This window comes from Sciurus carolinensis, chromosome 9, assembly GCF_902686445.1.
Source record: "Sciurus carolinensis chromosome 9, mSciCar1.2, whole genome shotgun sequence".
Lineage (NCBI taxonomy): Eukaryota > Metazoa > Chordata > Mammalia > Rodentia > Sciuridae > Sciurus > Sciurus carolinensis.
In genome coordinates, this window is record NC_062221.1 from 19893704 (window position 1) to 19912982 (window position 19279).

Sequence of the window (19279 nt, forward strand, 5' to 3'; positions counted from 1 at the left end):
TATAATAGTAAACTGTACATAACATTTTTTTTTCTTTTTATGTGTACAGTTCAGTCACACCAAGTGCATTCATTTGCTCTGCACTCATCACTGCCATCCATCTCCAGAACTTTTTTCAGAATTTTCCCAAACTAAATATACATCCACTAAACTGTAACTCTTCATTTCAGCATAGTCCTTAACACAGAAGTTTTGCGACTATTTTTCTTTTTTCTGCTTTCATTTTCATCTTTGACACCTAGTTGTATATCACTTGTGCCTGTCATTGTTCCTGATGGTTCAAGGATAGTTTCTCATGCTGTGTGACTTTGGAAAGTTTGGAGATACCTTACTGCAAATCTTTGCCCATGTTCTTTCCAAGCAAAGATGATCATCATTATTATTGTTTCCTCCTCTGGCTTTAATAGAACTCATTGGGATACTGTGGTGTGTGTGTGTGTGTGTGTGTGTGTGTGTGTGTGTGTGTGTGTGGTTTTCCTAATGCATGTCAGGAACCAGTGTATAAGATTTAAAATGCAGTAGAAATGAAGTACGGAACTAAAGTCAAAGAAGTCAGAGCATTCAACAAGACACTAAAATTTACGTTGAAGTTAAAAATATGATAGAATTAGGAAGTGAGAGAGAAAACTTAAAAAGTACTGATGAGAGATACATTTTCTCAAAGATAAGTACAAGCATATACAACAAATAACATTTAAGAACTGGAATATAGCTAAGTAGTAGAATACTTGCCCAGCATGCATGAAGCCATGGTTCAATCCCCAGCACTGGGGGGGAACAGTAACATGAAATAATATTTACCCTTTCTAAATGCTATTTACTGTTGTTTCCTTCTCTGTTTCAATGCATTGAATTAGTTTAACAACCCAAGAATGAGTTGCAATCTATAGTTTGAAAAACACTGATCTCTAGGATGATTTATGTGGAAATTATGAGGAACAGAAACTGGAACAGTGCTGACACCTTCTCTCTTCTCTTCCCTGAAGAACTTCTTTGGCAAATACAGTATTTAATGACTAGCAAGTGGTAGAATTTGTCATGAAGTATTTGATGAGGAACTTCAGTGTGTTTATTTACTGTGGGATCATGGGTCACTCACTTGTGTGAAAAGAGTAATGACTAACAGAAGATGAGGGTGAGGTGATATATACAATGAATTAAATGGAAATGAAAGTAGATAAGAGAAAAAACAACATATTTTTTACTTTTTCACCAAGTTGAAGCTAGTAGTAAAGTTTCAAGTAGAAATCTGGGAGAAAGTGATTAATTTCCTAAAAGAAAATAGTTAAAAGGAGGTGACCAACAGTAGTGAAAAGTGACCTAGATCCAGCTTATAATTTCAGATTCTGCTAACTAGCAGCCTACTCTCAGTTTCCTCATCTATAAATGATGTCATTAGACTTAAAAGATCCTTAATCTTACTACTGTTCCTGTTTAAAAAAAAAAAATCTACATACTATATCTGCATTATTGACAGTGGAATATGAATATATATGTTATTTTCCACACAGTTCTTAGAACCACTGAGACCAAGCCATTTTAATTATTAATAAAATAGTTTATTAACTTGCAGTATTAACAGTGATTTCTTTATTAAATGTTCTTTAGTCACACTTGATTTGTTAATTTTAGTTACACGAACATGCAGCCTACTTGGTGGACAGTTTGTGGGAGAGCTCTCAAGAACTTTTGAAAGACTGGGAATGTATGACAGAGTTGCTATTAGAAGAACCTGTTCAAGGAGAGGAAGGTATAGTATTTGACAAGTTGGTTCACAGATTGTTATGTTTTCATTGATAATCATACTATCCTATATAGATTATGTCTTAAAAACGAATATATGCTAGTATGCTATGTCTTTTTCTCAACAGAATAGTTTTCTGTAACTAGGAAGTCTCTTGGTTCAACATCTTTCCATGTTAGTGCTGCTACCATGCTGCACAAATGCTTTAAAAATCCATGTGTCATGTAGTATTCAAAAAAGTTTTCTTTACACTGATTTGAGAAATAAAATACTGATATACTCAATATGAAAAAAAAAAAGTGCATCCTGGATCTTTTTGCTGATAATGTAAACGTGGAAAAAAACTTTAATACATACTTTTTTTTTCCTTCTCTTTTTTGGGGAGAGAGTGCTAGGGATTGACCCCAGGGACTGTGCTTGCTAAGCAAACAGTATACCACTGAGCTACATCCCCAGCATTGATGTAGTTAAACTTCCCCTTTTGTTATATATTCTGATCCTTTGTATCCTTTTCTCTAAAATGTAGAGATTATTTTCCTTATGTAATTTACATACTTGGGAGGATTAAAAAAGATAGTATACTGTTCATTCTTTGTTCTGCTTCCACTATCCTCCTATGTGCTTCAATCCTTTGAAATATGAGAACAAAATGAGCCCTCCCCCGCATTTGTCACCAACAGAGTGACCATCCCCTAGTATTCTAAGCCGTGATGCTTATTATTATGTATTCCAGCTTTTATTCAATGAGAAAAAAACTGGTAGACATCATACCTTGATATGTTCCAGTAAACAAACTCAAATTGCCTTTCTTAAGTATAATTCAAACATTTACCTCACATTCTCTTCCTTTATCTTCCCAAACTTTTCCCAGACCTTCTTTCTTCCATGATAAACCTTAGTTAGAGAATGACCCTATTACTAATGTTTACAGGACCCTCTGCTCACTAGGTTGAACTCTTAACTGCACTTCGCATTCCTTTTACTTTTGTGATCACAGAAATATGAACATATGTTCTGCATTTCCTCCTTGTTCTTTTTAAAATATTTTTAGTTGTAGATGGACACAGCACCATTATTTTATTCACTTATTTTTATGTGGTGCTGAGGATCAAACCCGGTGCCCCACACATGCTAGGCAAGCACTCTACCACTGAACTACAACCCCAGCCCCCTCTCCATGTTATTTTACTTATCCATTTTCCTTCTAAATTTACTGACTTCATACATTATATTTTTAACAAATCTTAATATTTTTGCTGTTGAAATAATTTGCCTTTCTAATCAGTACTACCCAAACAACACTAACATAGTATTGAGTGGTATATCCCTTCCATCTTTTCCTCACTTTGGGCCATAAAGTTAACAAATTACCAGAATGCCTTAGAGTTTCTTATTTCTAATTTCAAGTCATTTTTCTTCATATCACATCATGTTTTATAAGGCTATGTCTAAGAACAAGGGAGGCAAGGAATGCAAATTAAGGGAAGAAGTACCAAGATAGTATGCTTTGGTATTATTAGCATTTTACTTTTGTGTAGGATATGCAAATCAATAAATAATAATAAGGCTTTGAGTCATCAAGATGATCTAGATGGATTTACCTTCTTGAAATAACTATGTGCTTTTAGATATTTCATTGTGGCTTAAATTCAGTTAACACTGAATTTCTTTGACTTTCAGTCAAGAGGAAGGTTTGGTTTAGCTTGTATATGGTTGGTCTGATTTTAGCTACAAGAGTGACTTTTATAAAATGGGATCATTCTTTAAAGTGAATCACAGTTTAAGGCTATGATTGAATCTGAGTAGGGCAAGCCTGAGAAATTACCAGTAATAAATGCATAATTGTATATACAAAATAACTGAACTTTTTTCTTCTCTCTCTCTCTCTCTTTTTTTTTTTTTTTTTTTTTTGTATGCATGTTATGTCACATATAAGGCCTGACATGGATTGACATTCAAATCAATTTTCCATGCTACTCTTTTGCTGTGTTTTCTGACAAAAATCTACCTGAAACTTAGTTTTGAAACCAATTGGAATTTAAGTTATTTATTAGATAGATGAAATGTGACATAATTTCAGTGAAGGAAAATTTAGTTAAAAGTTGAAGATGTAGGTTTGAAATTTGGAGAAAGAGATACATTATAAAAGACTAACACCAGCTTAAATCACAGTAGTCTTAAGACTGTCTTACAGTGTTTTTAAGGGGCTGCTGTGTGCACATGTGTGTGTGTTTACTTTCTATAGCAGAATAAAAATTGGATAAATGTTTAATATAATGTAAGGATCTGGGTTCTTGTTAACAGCTCTATTGTCAGATTACAAGTTATTTAACTTCTGATTTTCCACTTTAATATGTGAAATTTTGACTAGATAATCTTTCATTGCTTCTAGTGCTAAAATTCTGTGACTCAGTTGATTGAAGATGCAAATGATGAAATTTCTTCAAATCAGGAATCTTGGACTGGGGATGTATCTCATGATTGAGCATTTGCCTAGAATGCCCAAGAGTTAGATCCCTGGCACACCATTCAGTAACAACCATTCAAATCATTAATTTGTTTATAATTTTAACAATATATATACCAAACATTTATGCTTGGTATTGAAGGTACAATATTAAAATAGGTCCCATATGACTCTTACATTCTCATGAGGTAGGCAAACCAAAAATCAAGTTATGTACTTTAACTATTTGTTAATTTCAGGAGTTAATAAGCGTCTGTGATGGATAATAATGAGGAGTTTATCTTTAGATCAAATCCTGATGGAAGACCTTTTTGAAGAATCCCACTTGTGAGCCAAGAAATAAAGGATAAGGGACTAGCCATAGGAAGTGTCAAAAAAAAGACATGTCTAGATAGTGGAAATACCAATTGCAGAGTGTCAGAAGCATGAATGATAATTTGATTCTCAGAGCTGCAATAACTAGAACATAGTGAGCCATTGGTAATAAGTTGAGATAAAGACAGAGGTCAGATAATGTAGAATATTTTGTTTATATGTGAATATTTTTAGTTTATTCTAAGTGTAATTAGGGTTCCACTGAAGGACTTTACATGAAAACACTGTGATCCAATTCATATTTCAAGAAAAATGCCTTTATATATAAAGGCATAGACAGAAGACTAGGTATGTAATTGTTGCAGTGGTCTCTATGAGAAACAATAGTAAAAAATCAAAGGGGAAGAGAACTTATAAAAAAGGTAAAAAGCCCTCCATAAGCCCAGTTAAAGATTGTGGATACCAAACAAAAGGAGGAAGGACAAGAGAGAATAACAGCTAAGAAAATATTGAGAGAATCATACCCTTTTACAAACCCAGTAAAGAGAATGATAAGAGACGTATGTTTAATAATATCATATATCTGTGAGCTGTGGTCAATATTAATATTGTTTTAAGGGTTATGCATGGGTCATTTGGAAATTTTTTTTCATTGTTGACTTCATAGCATTTGTTTTTAGTGATTAAACTAAAACCAATACTGAGGAAATAGAGATGATGTGCGAAAAGGGTTCCCAACAGTTAGAAAGTTGTGTAATTATCTAATAGTTCAGAGTGTAGGTTCTTACCTATTTATTTCAGTTAGCGTGACTATTTGACTCTTGTCAAAAGAGCTTATTAAAGCTTGCTTTGATCTCATTTTTATGTAGTTTTGCTGTCATATCCCAAAAGGGATTTAATTAAATTTCAACTGCTTTTGATTTTACCCTGCCTTTCCATTTATGGAAACTTTCAATTATTGATAAAATAAATTTGACAAAATTGATGTCATTGGACATTGTGTAAAGTTGAATTCTACTTCAACAGTACTATGAGTTTTACTATATAATGGAAGAATATTTCCATTCTTGTGATAAATTCTTCTCTGTTCACATTCCTTAGATCCAGATTTTGTTCCTGAATTTAAAAAGATATATATATTTAGTTCACAGATAACCTTGTGCTCCTTTATTCACAAATTTTAAAAAGTTATGAAATTCTAGAATTGGAAAAGTAAAAACTTTGCTATCAAGTGGAAAGCTTTTTTGTATTATTAGGCATTGGATTATGGGAGTAAAGGTAGAAAAGTTTAAATTATTTCATGTGTTTTTCTAAAACAAGCTGAAAGTTCATGTGTTTTTAAAATTTTAAGAAATGATTGAATTAGGATGTATGTATAGGCTGGGTGCTATTATGCATGCACCTGTCATCCCCGCTACTTGGGAAGTTGCAGTAGAAGAATCTAGGTTCAAGGCCAGCATGGGCAACTTAGTACGACCCTATCTCAAAATAAAATTGTTTTAAAAGGCTCGGTTTGTAGTTTAGTGGGAGAATGCTTGCCTAGCATGCACAAAGTCCTATGTTCAATCCCCAGTACTGCAAATTAAAAAAGAAAGAAAGAAAAAATGGTGTACTTACATATTCCTATGCAGGATAAATTTGCTATAGACTAAAGGACAAGGTGTCATTATGTCTTTGTTGACCTCAGTTTAAAAATAATCATTGTAGACTTTTAAACTTCCCTAGGTTCATTGTATTTTTCCCTTCTAAAGTGCTGTCTCTATAATCCTTACCATCTGTTGGTTTTCAATATAAATAAATATATTCATATTATCCTCAAAAATATGTTTAAAAACACATGGGGTGAATTCAGAAGAAAAGTTTGTATTTTCTGTGAAGGAAAACTGTGTTTTCTTAAATGACATAAAACAAGATCTCAAAAATGAAGAACTAAATTATGTTTCTAGCTGAAAAGACTATAAAAAATGTCAACCAGGCGCAGTATTGCACCTGTAGTCCCAGTGGCCCACCAACAACTTAATGAGGCCCTAAGCAACTCAGACCTGTCTCTAAATAAAATATAAAAAAGGGGCTGGGGATGTCACTTAGTGATTGAGTGCCCCTGGGTTCAGTCTCTGGTACAAAAAAAAAAAAAAAAAAAAAAAAGGTCATTTCTCCCCAGACCTAACCAAAAAATATTTTAAAGTTTATGTGGAATTTTAAACATGTTAAAAAGGCAGTATAACATAATGCTTAAGAGCACTACTCTAGAGTCAGACTGCCTGGTTTAATATATTGACTCTACTACTAGTTGAGCACTTTGGAAAGTTATTCAATCCCTTTATGACTCATTTTCCTGATCTGTAACGTGAGGATATTAGTTCCTATTTCTTAGAATTGTTTGTGGATAAAACAAGTTATTAACTAACCCACTTATCATTTATGTGCCTCATGCATAAAAAATGCTTAATAAATGATTGAATAGAATAAGGCAAACTTTAATTAATTGGATTAAATTGCGTAATGTTATATTTTAATAAATTATAAATTTGCTATAATCAAAACCAGCATTCTTATAAAAATATACAAATATATTAGCAAAACTAAATAAAGAATATACTTAGAAATAGGGGCTAGAGTTGTGACTCGGTGGAGCGCTGGGTTCAGTCCTCCACACCACATAAAAATAAATAGAATGGAGGTATTGTGTCCATCTATAACTAAAAAAAATTTTTTTAAAGTATATATATATATATATATATATATATATATATAAAGATCTAAGTATATTTGCGAGCCCTATAGCATGTTTTAAAATGGCATTTAAAATCCTTAGATAAATCTGGTTTATTTAGCAGTGGTGGACATGTAGTGTAATTGCCTGTTTATTTGGTATAGGTAAATAGGCCTGCGAAGGCCATTACTGTCTACTCATTTATAAATAAATGCCAAATAGGTTAAAGATATAAAAGTGCATGAAGCTGGGCATGGTGGCGCATGCCTGTAATCCAGTGGCTCAGGAGGCTGAGGTAGGAGGATCTTGAGCTCACAGCCAGCGCAGCAAAAGTGAGGTGCTAAGCAACTCAGTGAGACCCTCTCTCTAAATAAAATACAAAATAGGGCTGGGGATGTGGCTCAGTGCCCCTGAGTTCAATCCCTGGTACACCCACCCCCTCAAAAAAGTGAATGAGCAAGAAAGAACAAAAGAGAGCAAGTGACAATGAGAGAAAGAGAAAGAAATTAGAAGAAAATGAAAAATATATTTCTCTAATCTCTAGGACAGAGAACTCTTGGAATGCAATACGAGAAACTCAATGAAATTGATAAAATTGTTTTATGTATGTACAAATGTATATACCACAAAAAACAACCATTCTGTATAATTAATATACACCAATAAACAAACCATAGGGAGATACAAGTGACTTTTTAAAAGGTAAAACAATTCTGTCTAACAAAAGACACTAGAAAGAGTCAGAAGGCAAAGGGAACTAGGGAGAACTAGGTCTTAATAACAAAAAGGGTGGAATAAGAATAATAAGGAGAAATCTTGGGAGCCATGTGCTGTGAAATGTGCCTGAAGTTCATCCCAGGTACTCAGAATGTTTAGGTGAGAGGATCAGTTGAGCCCGTGAGTTAGAGACCAGCTTGGTTTACTTAGAAAGATCCTATTTCAAAAAAAAAAAAAGATAAATCCTAGGGGATATGGGTGGGGGGAGAGGGAATACTCCACTTGACTGATCAGTAGATAAAAGGAACAAAATAACAGTGAACTACCATTTCGCAACCCGTAGGACTGGCAAAAATTAAAGGAGTGTATAAAACCCAGTGCTGGCAGGGATATGAAAAACCAAACATTGGACTGGGTCTGTGGCTCAATGATAGAGCACTTGCCTAATATGTGTGAGGCACTGGGTTCAATCCTAAGCACCACATATATAAATAAAATAAAGGTATTATGTCCAATTACAACTAAAAAAAAAAATTCAAGCCAAACATTATCATAATTGCAACTGAGTGTGTGAACTACAATAAATAATCTTATCATACGTTGTTATTGAGATTTTGCCTTTTGACACATTATTCTCACTCTTGGAAATTCATTCCCAGAAATAAATTTATCAGTTAAATAAGTATATATTCATAATAATGCTTATGGTAGCAATTTTCATGGTGTCAAAAATCTGGAAATAATTTGACCATAGACAGGAGAAGATTGACTAAATTGTGGTATATTAACTAATTATAATAATTTATAATTATTAAAGATATAACATGTATATATTCAGATATTTTTAAAGTGTTAATTTTTTAAATGTCATGATCTTTTTTTGTTAAAAAGCTTTAAAAATTTGCATGAGCTTTCAAATAATATGTAAGGAAGTAGAATAAAATTTTAACATTGCCTAACTCAGAAGTAGGGTATTAGAACTAGAACAAAATTTTCACTTTATATACCTCTTTCTTGCTTGACTAAAGACAGCAAGTATATATTACTTAAGAAAAACAAAAGAGGAAAAAAAAAACAAAATACATAGTTTAACTTCGGTCTTCTTCATAGTAATACATTATGTTTGCAGTTTTTTTATAATTGCATTCACTTTCAGCACATGGTCATTATAAAACTGTCTGCTCATATTCATGTATTTTGTTTCACCTTAGCAATGTCTGACCGTCAAGAGAGTGCTCTTATAGAGCTAATGGTTTGTACAATTCGTCAAGCTGCTGAGGCACATCCTCCAGTGGGAAGGGGTACCGGCAAGAGAGTAAGTTACCTTAGTGAGAAATCTACAAAAAGCTTTTAATGTAAAACTGTCTTAAATATTTGGAAATTTTACTGGAATTTACATCCCTCAAACATATTATTTTTTGTAAATGATACATTCTATGATACTTCATCTTTATGTTGTATCTACTAGGCTCAGGTTGCAAAATTGATTTTTTTCCTTCATGCTCCCAATAGCATCTGTCCCTGCTTCTATTATGGTATGTATGTAAGTACTTTAAGAATTTTCATATTTATATCAAGAGTGCATAAAAGCTCAGGAGGAAGACTGCTTCACTTGAAAGCTCTTCTGTTTAGCAGCTGTGTAATTTTTGGATAGGTAAATATTTGTGCGTGTGTGTGTGTGTGTGTGCCTTAGTTTTCTTTTCTGTAACATGGGACTAATAATAAAAATATTATTTAGACATGTTGAAATGATCACAGGTAGAGAGACTGTTTTCTTTCTTAGTATAAAAAGGTAGGCAAATTCTTTCTGCAAACACAAGTATAAACTAGAAAATTTTATCCAAAACATCCAAAATTTACCAAAGATAAAAAACAGTTAAGAAATATTTTTTTCTTTAAAAAGTGATGAAGTTTCAGGTAAAAGCCGCAGAATCTACAGCCTTACATTTTAGGTTTACAATGTACCCACTCCACTCCCATAAGTTTGGTTGGTAAGATCTTTTACCAGGTGGACTACCTGCAAAGCCAGCTGATACAGTATGGACAAGTGATAAAATCCCATTGCTTTGTTGACTGCAAACTTGACAGAGATGAACAGGGAAGCACAGTTCTTATAATCTGAGTTGGTGGTTCAGGTGGATCAGCCAAAATGTTAACTGAAAAATCATGGAAATGAGGAAGCTATAAAAGGGTTAGATAAGCTCTCCACACATTCCTGACTAACAAGGAAACCTTAGAAAACCCAACACAAAGTAAGTCAAGCCAGTTTTAAGAAGTGGTTTAACTTTTGAACACGCTCTCTAATCCACAATGAATCATTTCTTAAAAGGAAGATATCTTTGCAATTCAGATATCTTCATCAGAGCACAATCTCTGCCCAGATCTCTGGGTAACCACTAATCTATTCAGTTTCCTAAGAAAATGGACTTCAAAACAAAAGTAAAAATAAAATTTGGGAGCAGAGATAGCAGAAGCCACATGCCACAGAGGAAATAAGTTACATAGTATGTGTGATTTTTGGGGGAGGGGGGTGGGTGGGTACCTGGGATTGAACCCCAGGATGCTTAACCACTGAGCGACATCCCTTTTTATTTCTTATTTTTGAGACAGGATCTTGCTAAGTTGCTGAGGCTGACTTTGAATTCAGTTCTCCTGCCTCAGCCTCCCAAGCCACTGGTATTATTAGGCATGCACCACCACACCCAGTGAGTTGATGAATTTTAAGTACCTCTAAAAAATATTAAACTGATAAAAATAAGTTAAAAGTCATAGTTACATATATTGTCTAAGAATGTCTACTAAGGGAAAAAGGGAAGATAGTAGAAATGTTTTCTCAGTAGGTGAAGATATTGGATCAGAAAGTCTTCAAGCCCCCCCCCCTTTTAAAGTAAATTCAAAATAACTAAAGGAAAATATATTCAGAAAGTTATAAGAAAATTGAAAACAAGAAATAGAGAATCTTAATAAGGAAGAAACAATGAAAAATCTGTATTTGAAGAATACAATGCAAAATTTAAAATTTACTAGAGGAATACTGTAGCAGATTTGAGATGACAGAAGAAACAGTGAACATGAAGATTAATAGGAGCTGTTAATTCTGGGGGGAAAAAAAGAGGAAAAAAGGTTGAAGAAAAGTGAACAGAGCCTCAGAAATATGTGGGATAACATCAAGTGCATTATAATATGAGTAATAGAAGTTCCAGAAAGAAAGAAGAGAAATATTTGAAGAAGTAAATTATCAAAAACATCACAAATTTGATGAAAAACATTGATTCACAGATGTAAGTAGAATAAACATAAAACCCTAGTAGAATAAACACAAGTGGTCCCTACCTAGACATAGCTGTCACCCTGTTGAAATACAAAATGAGAAAATCTGGAAAGCAATAAGAAAAAAACAAGTCAGGTGGAGGGCAACTACAACAGGATTTAGCAGCTGACTTGTTATCAAAAACAGTGAAGGCCAGAATACCCAATAAAATTGCCAAGCAGAATTTTTTTTAAATACTTTTTTAGTTGTTGAGGGATCTTTACTTTTACTTAGTTATTTATATGCGGTGCTGAGAATGAGCTACAACCCAGCCCGCCAAGCAGAAATTTTAAACCCAGTAAAATTATGTCAAAAATGAAGATACTTTAAGACCATTTCTGAGGAACAAAAACAAGAATTGAGACTGTATTCTTAGCAGACCTGCCTTACAAGAAATTTTGTCTTCGAGGCCATATAAGGAATCATCAAATGGTAACTATAATCTGTGAATGGATATACAAAGGCAGTGTATACATATATTTTTCCCTTTTGTTAATTTTTTAATGGGACATGATATTGTGTGAATAAGTATATTGCTGTTGTGTTGAGATTATAATATAGACATGATGTATTTGACAGTAAAAACACAAAAGAAGGGAAAGGGTATGGAACCAAATTGGAGCAAAATCACTACATTTTGCTATAACTTATTTAGTATTAACCTGAAACCAATTGAAAGTAAGGAAGTATATAATAATCCCTATAGGATTCATTCCTATCTAAAAAGAAAATGAAGATTATGGTAGTACATTTACTTTATGTAAAGATAGAGAGGAGGAACAAAAGAAATAAGCATAAAGATAACAACAAAATGGATGACATTTTTTGTGAGTTAAAGCCCTTTATATTTTTATTGATGCTTTATAACAGTAGGATTTGTTATTACATACTCATACATGCACACAATAGAACAATATAATTTGGTCAATTTCTTCCCTTTTTCCTCCCCTCCTCTCTCCTCCTAGTCCCCTTCCCTTCTGTTTTACATAATTTTAGCCATAACAAAAATCATATTGGATATGAACATGGGTGAAAATTTCAGTCCGCAGCACCCACCCCCCGCAACAATAAAGGTATTTTCAGACTGTCAGATTTAAAGACATAAATATGTTTGAAAAAAAAAGGATGGCAAAAAGGTATTATGCAATGAATAAGAGAGATGAAGAGATTATTTATATTAGAAAGACTTTAATGTTACTAAAAACCAAAAGAGACATTTTCTTAAGACAAAGGGGTCAGTAATACATTGGAAAAATACAACAATTAGATACATATAGACAACAGAGTCCAAAATACAAGAAATTGAGACATTAAATGAATGCTTAAAGTAATATTTTAGAGGTTTTAATGTTTCTCTTTCAACTGAGAATAACTAGATAGGAGGAAAAACATATTTTTCCTTTTGGTTTCTCTTATTGCTACTTCATAGCACTTTTTAGTTTTTCTTTCCATCATAATTTTTTTGTAATCTGAAAGTTAATTTTAAAGGCTTAATCAGATAAGGTTGTAGATTTTACCAGTAATAAATTTTTGTGCTCCATATTACATCATATCAGAAAGGCACATAATGTTTAGTTTTCCTGATTAGTAATACTGAGATTTCTGGGTAACTAAATATTTGAGACAAACTTTTTCAGTAGAAATGTCACTGGTAATAAGTGGAGGAATAGTAGAATTAAAATATTATTTTGTCACCCAAATGAAATTATCTAAATGACAGTCATCAGTGACATGTAGTTAAATGAAAGGTTGATGAGGAACTCGATGACAGATTGGTTTGAGTTATCTGAATGCAGTGATTAAACTTAACACTGTTGAAAGTGAAACTGTTGCCACCTTTGAAGTATTCCTAGACTGGTTTAGGGGAGAAAAGAATAGATGTAATCAAACTTCCAGAAACTATCACTTTTCAAGAAAATATGGGGATGAAGGAATGTTTTAAATGAGACTATAGTTAGACAAATTCAGAACGCAGAAAAGGAGTAACAGAGATTACAGAAATTAAAGGATATAGGGACATACCAGCCACATGTGTTTGAATTCTTATTTGAACCAATTGTAAAGACAATTTAAGGTCTCATCTATTAAAGATATATATTAAATATTTAATGGTAAAATTATATATAAAGATTTGCCTTAAAATGCTATAGAAAAAACAAACTTTAGAATTGATGAAACAAGAATGATAATGCTAAATGGTTATTGCTATACTTTAGAGTGTTTTTTCAATTTTCCATAATAAATGTCTTTAAACTTAACACCAAAAAACAAATAACCCAATCAATAAATGGGGTAAGGAACTGAACAGACACTTCACAGAAGAAGAAATACAAACATGAAAAAAAGTTTGTCTCTTGCAACTAGAGAAAGGCAAATCAAAACTACCCTAAGATTTCATCTCCAATCAGAATGGCAATTATCAAGAATATAAGCAATAATATGTGTAGGTGAGGAAGTGGGGGAAAAGATACACTCATACATTGCTGGTAGAACTGCAGATTGGTACAACCAATATGGAAAGCAGTATGGAGATTTCCTCAGAAAACTTGGAATGGAGCCACCATTTGACCAAGTTATCCCACTCCTAGGTTTGTATTCAAAGGACTTAAAATCAGCATACTACAGTGACACAGCCACATCAGCGTTTATAGCAGCTCAGTTCACAATAGCTAAACTATGGAACCAACCTAGATGCCCTCAACAGATGAATGGATAAAGAAAATGTGGTACATATACACAATGAACTATTAATCATAAAGAGGAATGAAATTATGGCATTTTCTGGTAAATAGAAGGAACTAAAGACTATCATAATAAGTGAAATAAACCAATCTCAAAAAACCAAAGGGCAAATGTTTTCTCTGATAAGCAGATGCTGATCCATGGTTGGAGGCATGTAGGGAAGAATGAAGAAACTTTGGATTATGCAGAGGGGAGTAAGGGGAGGGGTGAGGCTGTGGGGATGGGAAAAAAACTAATTAATTTTAAAGAATAGTTTTTTTGGTTTTTTTTAAAGAAAAAATGTCTTTAAAAAGTATATTGTCCCAACTTTAACTCATGAGAGCCCCTTAGGCTAATTCCTAGTTCTTTCAGATATTATCATTCTTGAGCACTTCCTTTCAGAATAAGATGCCCCAGGTTCACTTTCAGAGAAGTCTTATTTATAGAACCTCCCTCTACACCCCATTCCTACTAGAACCAGTTTTATTTCTGGTTTATCCATCCAGTGTTTGTAAATTAGGGAACTATACATACACACATGCACACATACACATATTCTTATTCCCAATTCTTCCCACCTTCCAACTTTTTACAAAAGATAGCATACTTTATACCCTGTTCTGTATATTTCTTTTTGTATTTAACTGTGTGTCTTAAATATCACTCCATAACTTTATTTAGATATCTTCATTTTTTTATGGCTGTATGGTATCTATTATGTGGATGTATCACTGAAAGTCACCTACTAACAGACTTTTGGATTATTGCTAGTTTTTTGCTACTAGAAAAATTGTATAGTGAATAGTCTTGTGTATGGGTCATTTGTTACTTATACCTGGTATACTGATGGTATAAATTACTAGAAATGGGATTGCTAAGTCAGAGGAAGAATATGCACAAAAATTTGTTAGATGTTAGCAAATTATTTCTTTGTAGGTGTCAGACCAGTTTTGTTATCTCATCAGAGGTATTGTGATGACCAGATCAGTTCATGTATGTAGAGTGCCCAACAAAATTATCATCTAATCAAAAATAGCTTCTTCCCTAAAATTGATGTCCTTAGACTTTTGATCCATTGTCAGATGAATTTTCAGAACTCCTTGATATCCTGAATACATTCCTAAACATATATTTGACTTTGTTTAGTCACTTTAATTTTTTGTGCAGAGCTGAACACAGTAGTTGGTAGATCATTCCAAAGTGATTGTTGTTCACCCTCATAAGGATATAAAATAATCAAATAGGAGGCATCTACTTTCATATATTCTCAAACATTGGGGTTCATGTTTACATTGGTAAATTTCTGTTCTGTACAGCCACCCAATATTACAATGGTAAATTCCTTCAGAATATTAACCAAATGCAGAATACTTTGGGGAAATGATCTTAAACTAAGCTTGCATTTTAATATTTTTTTTGAAACCACCTATGTTTAACAAGTTGTATATGGTGATGAGCATTATCAGTTTAAATTGGTTCCATGACCACAGGCTGTACCACTCTCTTTCTCTTAATTGCTGCCTAGATTTATGAGCATAGTTACAAGAAGACTTAAATATAAGTGAATCCAGAGGTATCATTAGTATATGCCTTAAAAATACATGAAAATTTATTAGTTTCTCATGGTTTTTAAATAGGATTACTTTATAAAGTATGGGTGTGTTTTTAACATAGGAAAAGTAGCTGTTAACACATTGAGGTTAAATCTCCTGAAAAATTATGTTTTGTTTCCAGTATTTTTATATTCCTAATTATGGTTTTATAGAAATGTTTATATTTTTATGTAAGTTAAGCTAGTAATTTAGTTATTTAATAAAGTAACAGTGAATGTTAAAATTTCTGCATCAGACTATATTTATTTCAGTAGTTTGTTTCTCTTAAAATTCTTGGTTTTATTATATGCCAGTTCTTCATCCTTCTTATAACATCTTAGACATATAAATTAGTACATGGCACTCTATTCTTTTACCCTTTTAATTTATTTCTAGGTGCTAACTGCCAAAGAAAGGAAAACTCAAATTGATGATAGAAACAAATTGACCGAGCATTTTATTATCACACTTCCTATGTTATTATCAAAGGTATAGTCACATTTACAGTTTTTTGATAATATGCCTGAGTTTGCTTTCAACACACTATTAAAGTAGTTACTGTTTTTTTCTTTACTATTTCTTCTCCTAGTATTCAGCTGATGCAGAAAAAGTAGCAAACTTGCTGCAAATCCCACAGTATTTTGATCTAGAAATCTACAGCACAGGTAGAATGGAAAAGGTAAGCTACTATGAGATTGAAATTCTGAATTATTTCATTTGCACCTAATCATACAGTCTTAACTGAATTATTTTATTTGCACATAATCATAGTCTTATTTTCATTGTTGACAGACGCTAATTTTTATTTTCATTATAATTCTGAATGTCATAGTTTTTTCTTTTTTTCCTTCTCAGCATCTAGATGCATTATTAAAACAGATTAAATTTGTTGTGGAGAAACATGTAGAATCAGATGTCCTAGAAGCCTGCAGTAAAACCTATAGCATCTTATGCAGTGAAGAGTATACCATCCAGAACAGAGTTGACATAGCTCGGAGCCAGCTGATTGATGAGTTTGTAGATCGATTCAATCATTCTGTGGAAGACCTACTACAAGAGGTCTGTTCTAAAGTTAATGTGTACATGTAATAATAATTTTAGTTAATAACCAAATATTCAAGAGAGCTGACTATGTAATCATTTCCATTTTTAAATAAAATCTAGAATTTTCATTGTTGCAGTTGATGCATCCTATAAAGCTCAATCTTAGTCATATTTCCTTTTAATGCTACTTTTTCCCCCCCTTTTAAGAAAAATCTGAGGTTTAATTTTTCTTAACTCATTGCCTTTTCTTGGGACCTAATTTGCATTTTAATATTACTACATTATTGTGATGTGTTAGTGAGTAGAATATACAAATTAAGTATGCTTTTAAAGACTACCCATACCTGAATGGTATGCTCAAGATAGCAAGCTCCTGCAACTGGTAATTTTTCTGATTATTTTTAGGATCCTTACCTCTTGACCTCTCATTCCAGTCTACACAAGGCAGTCTGGGATTCCTATAGTTCTCTGTGCTCTGGTGTCCAGGCTGATAGAATTTCCCTTTTTAATCCTACCGTAATTGATTTTTAAAAGACTTCTTCCTGCTATTTGAACTTACCCTTTTTTTTTTTCAAACATTATTTATGATTTTCAAGCTTAGTTGACAGTAAGATCTATGAAATAACCATTAACAATCTTTGAGGGCAGGGCTATAGTTGTGTTTGCCTTGTATTCATTCATAAAGTCCTGAGTTCAATTCCCAGCACCAGAAAAACAAAATTTTATAAAGTTAAACTTTACCCTTTCACTCAGCAATTCCAGTTTCAACAAATTTATCATAAAATATTTAAAATTAGAAAGTGTATAGTTGTATTTATCACATTATTTAAAATCTAAAGATTAGTTATTTTTTTATCTTTGGATTAAGTTTTTTTTCTTATTTGTATTATTTACTTCTAGGATATGTATACTATTTATATAATGAAGAATTTTTCTTTAGGCAGTTAAGTATTAATAGACTTTAGTGTGAATATGAGTTAAGGTATGATAATGAGGTGATCTTTACTTTTTAATTTGTAGGGTGAAGAAGCTGATGATGATGATATTTACAATGTTCTGTCCACCTTAAAGCGATTAACATCTTTCCACAAGTATGTTGTTTAAAGTAGATTTAGTGATTAAAATCAACATAAACTGATTGTAATTTTTGACATTCGTATATTTTTTTCTTTTTTTGAACCCAGGTGCCCGTTACCACTGAGCTACACCCCCAATCCTTTTTGTTTTTTTTAATTTTAAGATAGGGTCTTGCTCAGTTGCTGAGGCTAACTTCAAACTTCAGCCTCCTGAGACTACAAATGTGTGCCAGTTCGAACAGCAACATTTATGTATTTCAGTAGGAAATTTTAGAGAAATATTGAGATGGTGGTGTTTTTCTTTCTTATTCAAATTTTCTCCAGATGAATTATGATCTGTTGTTATTTAATTAAGATGTAAGATTTACTATTAGTGCAATGAAAATATATCATTTAATGTGATGAGTATACACTATAAAAATTGAAATACATTAGGGACTGGGGAGATAGCTCAGTTGGTAGAGTGTTTGCCTTGCAAGCACAAGGCCCTGAGTTCGATCCCCAGCACCCCAAAAAAAAATAGCTTAAAAAAAAAAATTGAAATACATTAGTATTATTTAACAAATTAGATAAGTTTATTTTTATAAGCTAGACTTTTATGGGTATAATTTTTAATTGATGGCTTTTAGAAGCCTTACTAAATAAGAAATAAGATTGGTGATGAGTTGGAGATGTTGGTCAAGAGATACAAAATTTTAATTAAATAGGAATAAATTCAAGAGATCTGTTGTAGAGCATAATGAATATAGTTAACAACAGTATCCTTAAAAATTACTGAAAGCAGATTTTAAGTGTTCTTACCACAAAAATAAGTATATGATATAATGCATATGTGAATTAGTTCTAGTTAGCCATTCCATAATATGTGCATATTTCAAAACAACATCTACATGGTAAATATATACAAAATAATTTTCATTTGTCAACTTAAGTTAAAAAAAAATTCACGGGAAAGCCATGAAAGTCAGTCTTGTGGGCTTTTTCCTGAATTATTTTTGTTTGGTTCTTTATTATGGTATTCTTACTATGTGAGTTTGAATGAAGAAAAAAGTTTCACATGAATGAAATGTATTTTTTCAAGCTGTAATTTGTATGTATCTTATAATTATGCCCTTCTCAATGAAGAAAGGGAAGTAGAACTTGTCAAAAAAAAAGTTTCGTTGAGGCTCTTCGTGAATTCTACAGATTTCTAAAGCAGTTTCAGAAATCTAAGGTTTTAGCCAGATTCAGTGGCTCATGCCTGTAATCCCAGCAACTTGGGAGTCCAAGGTAGGAGGATCGCAAGTTTGAGACCAGTCTCATCAACTTAGCAAGAACCTGTCTCAAAATAAAAAAAAGAATTAAAAGTAAATTTTAAAAGGGCTGGAATGTAACTCAGTGGAAAGGGCCTCTGGGTCGATTTCCCAGTATCCCCCCACCAAAAAAGATAGGTAGATTGTGTGTGTGTGTGTGTGTGTGTGTGTGTGTGTGTGTGATTATAAATTTTAAAATTGTGAATGGATCTGTTTAGGGTGTATTTTAAAAAACTAAAAATTGAAGTTACCCATGTATGGAGTTTGAGTTTATGTTGACCTCATGAT

At 32.5% G+C, this 19279-nt stretch overlaps 1 protein-coding gene across 3 annotated transcripts in view; it reads left to right on the plus strand.

Annotated features, from left to right (window-relative positions):
* Positions 1-19279, plus strand: part of Stag1 (stromal antigen 1) — a 378160-nt gene that overhangs the window by 294884 nt on the left and 63997 nt on the right. For all 3 annotated transcript variants that reach the window (XM_047563511.1, XM_047563510.1, XM_047563509.1), the window contains 6 exons: positions 1633-1750; positions 9168-9271; positions 15976-16068; positions 16169-16258; positions 16435-16638; positions 17644-17714. In XM_047563511.1, the coding sequence (XP_047419467.1) occupies positions 1633-1750; positions 9168-9271; positions 15976-16068; positions 16169-16258; positions 16435-16638; positions 17644-17714 (680 nt within the window). The remainder of the gene's footprint in view (positions 1-1632; positions 1751-9167; positions 9272-15975; positions 16069-16168; positions 16259-16434; positions 16639-17643; positions 17715-19279) is intronic.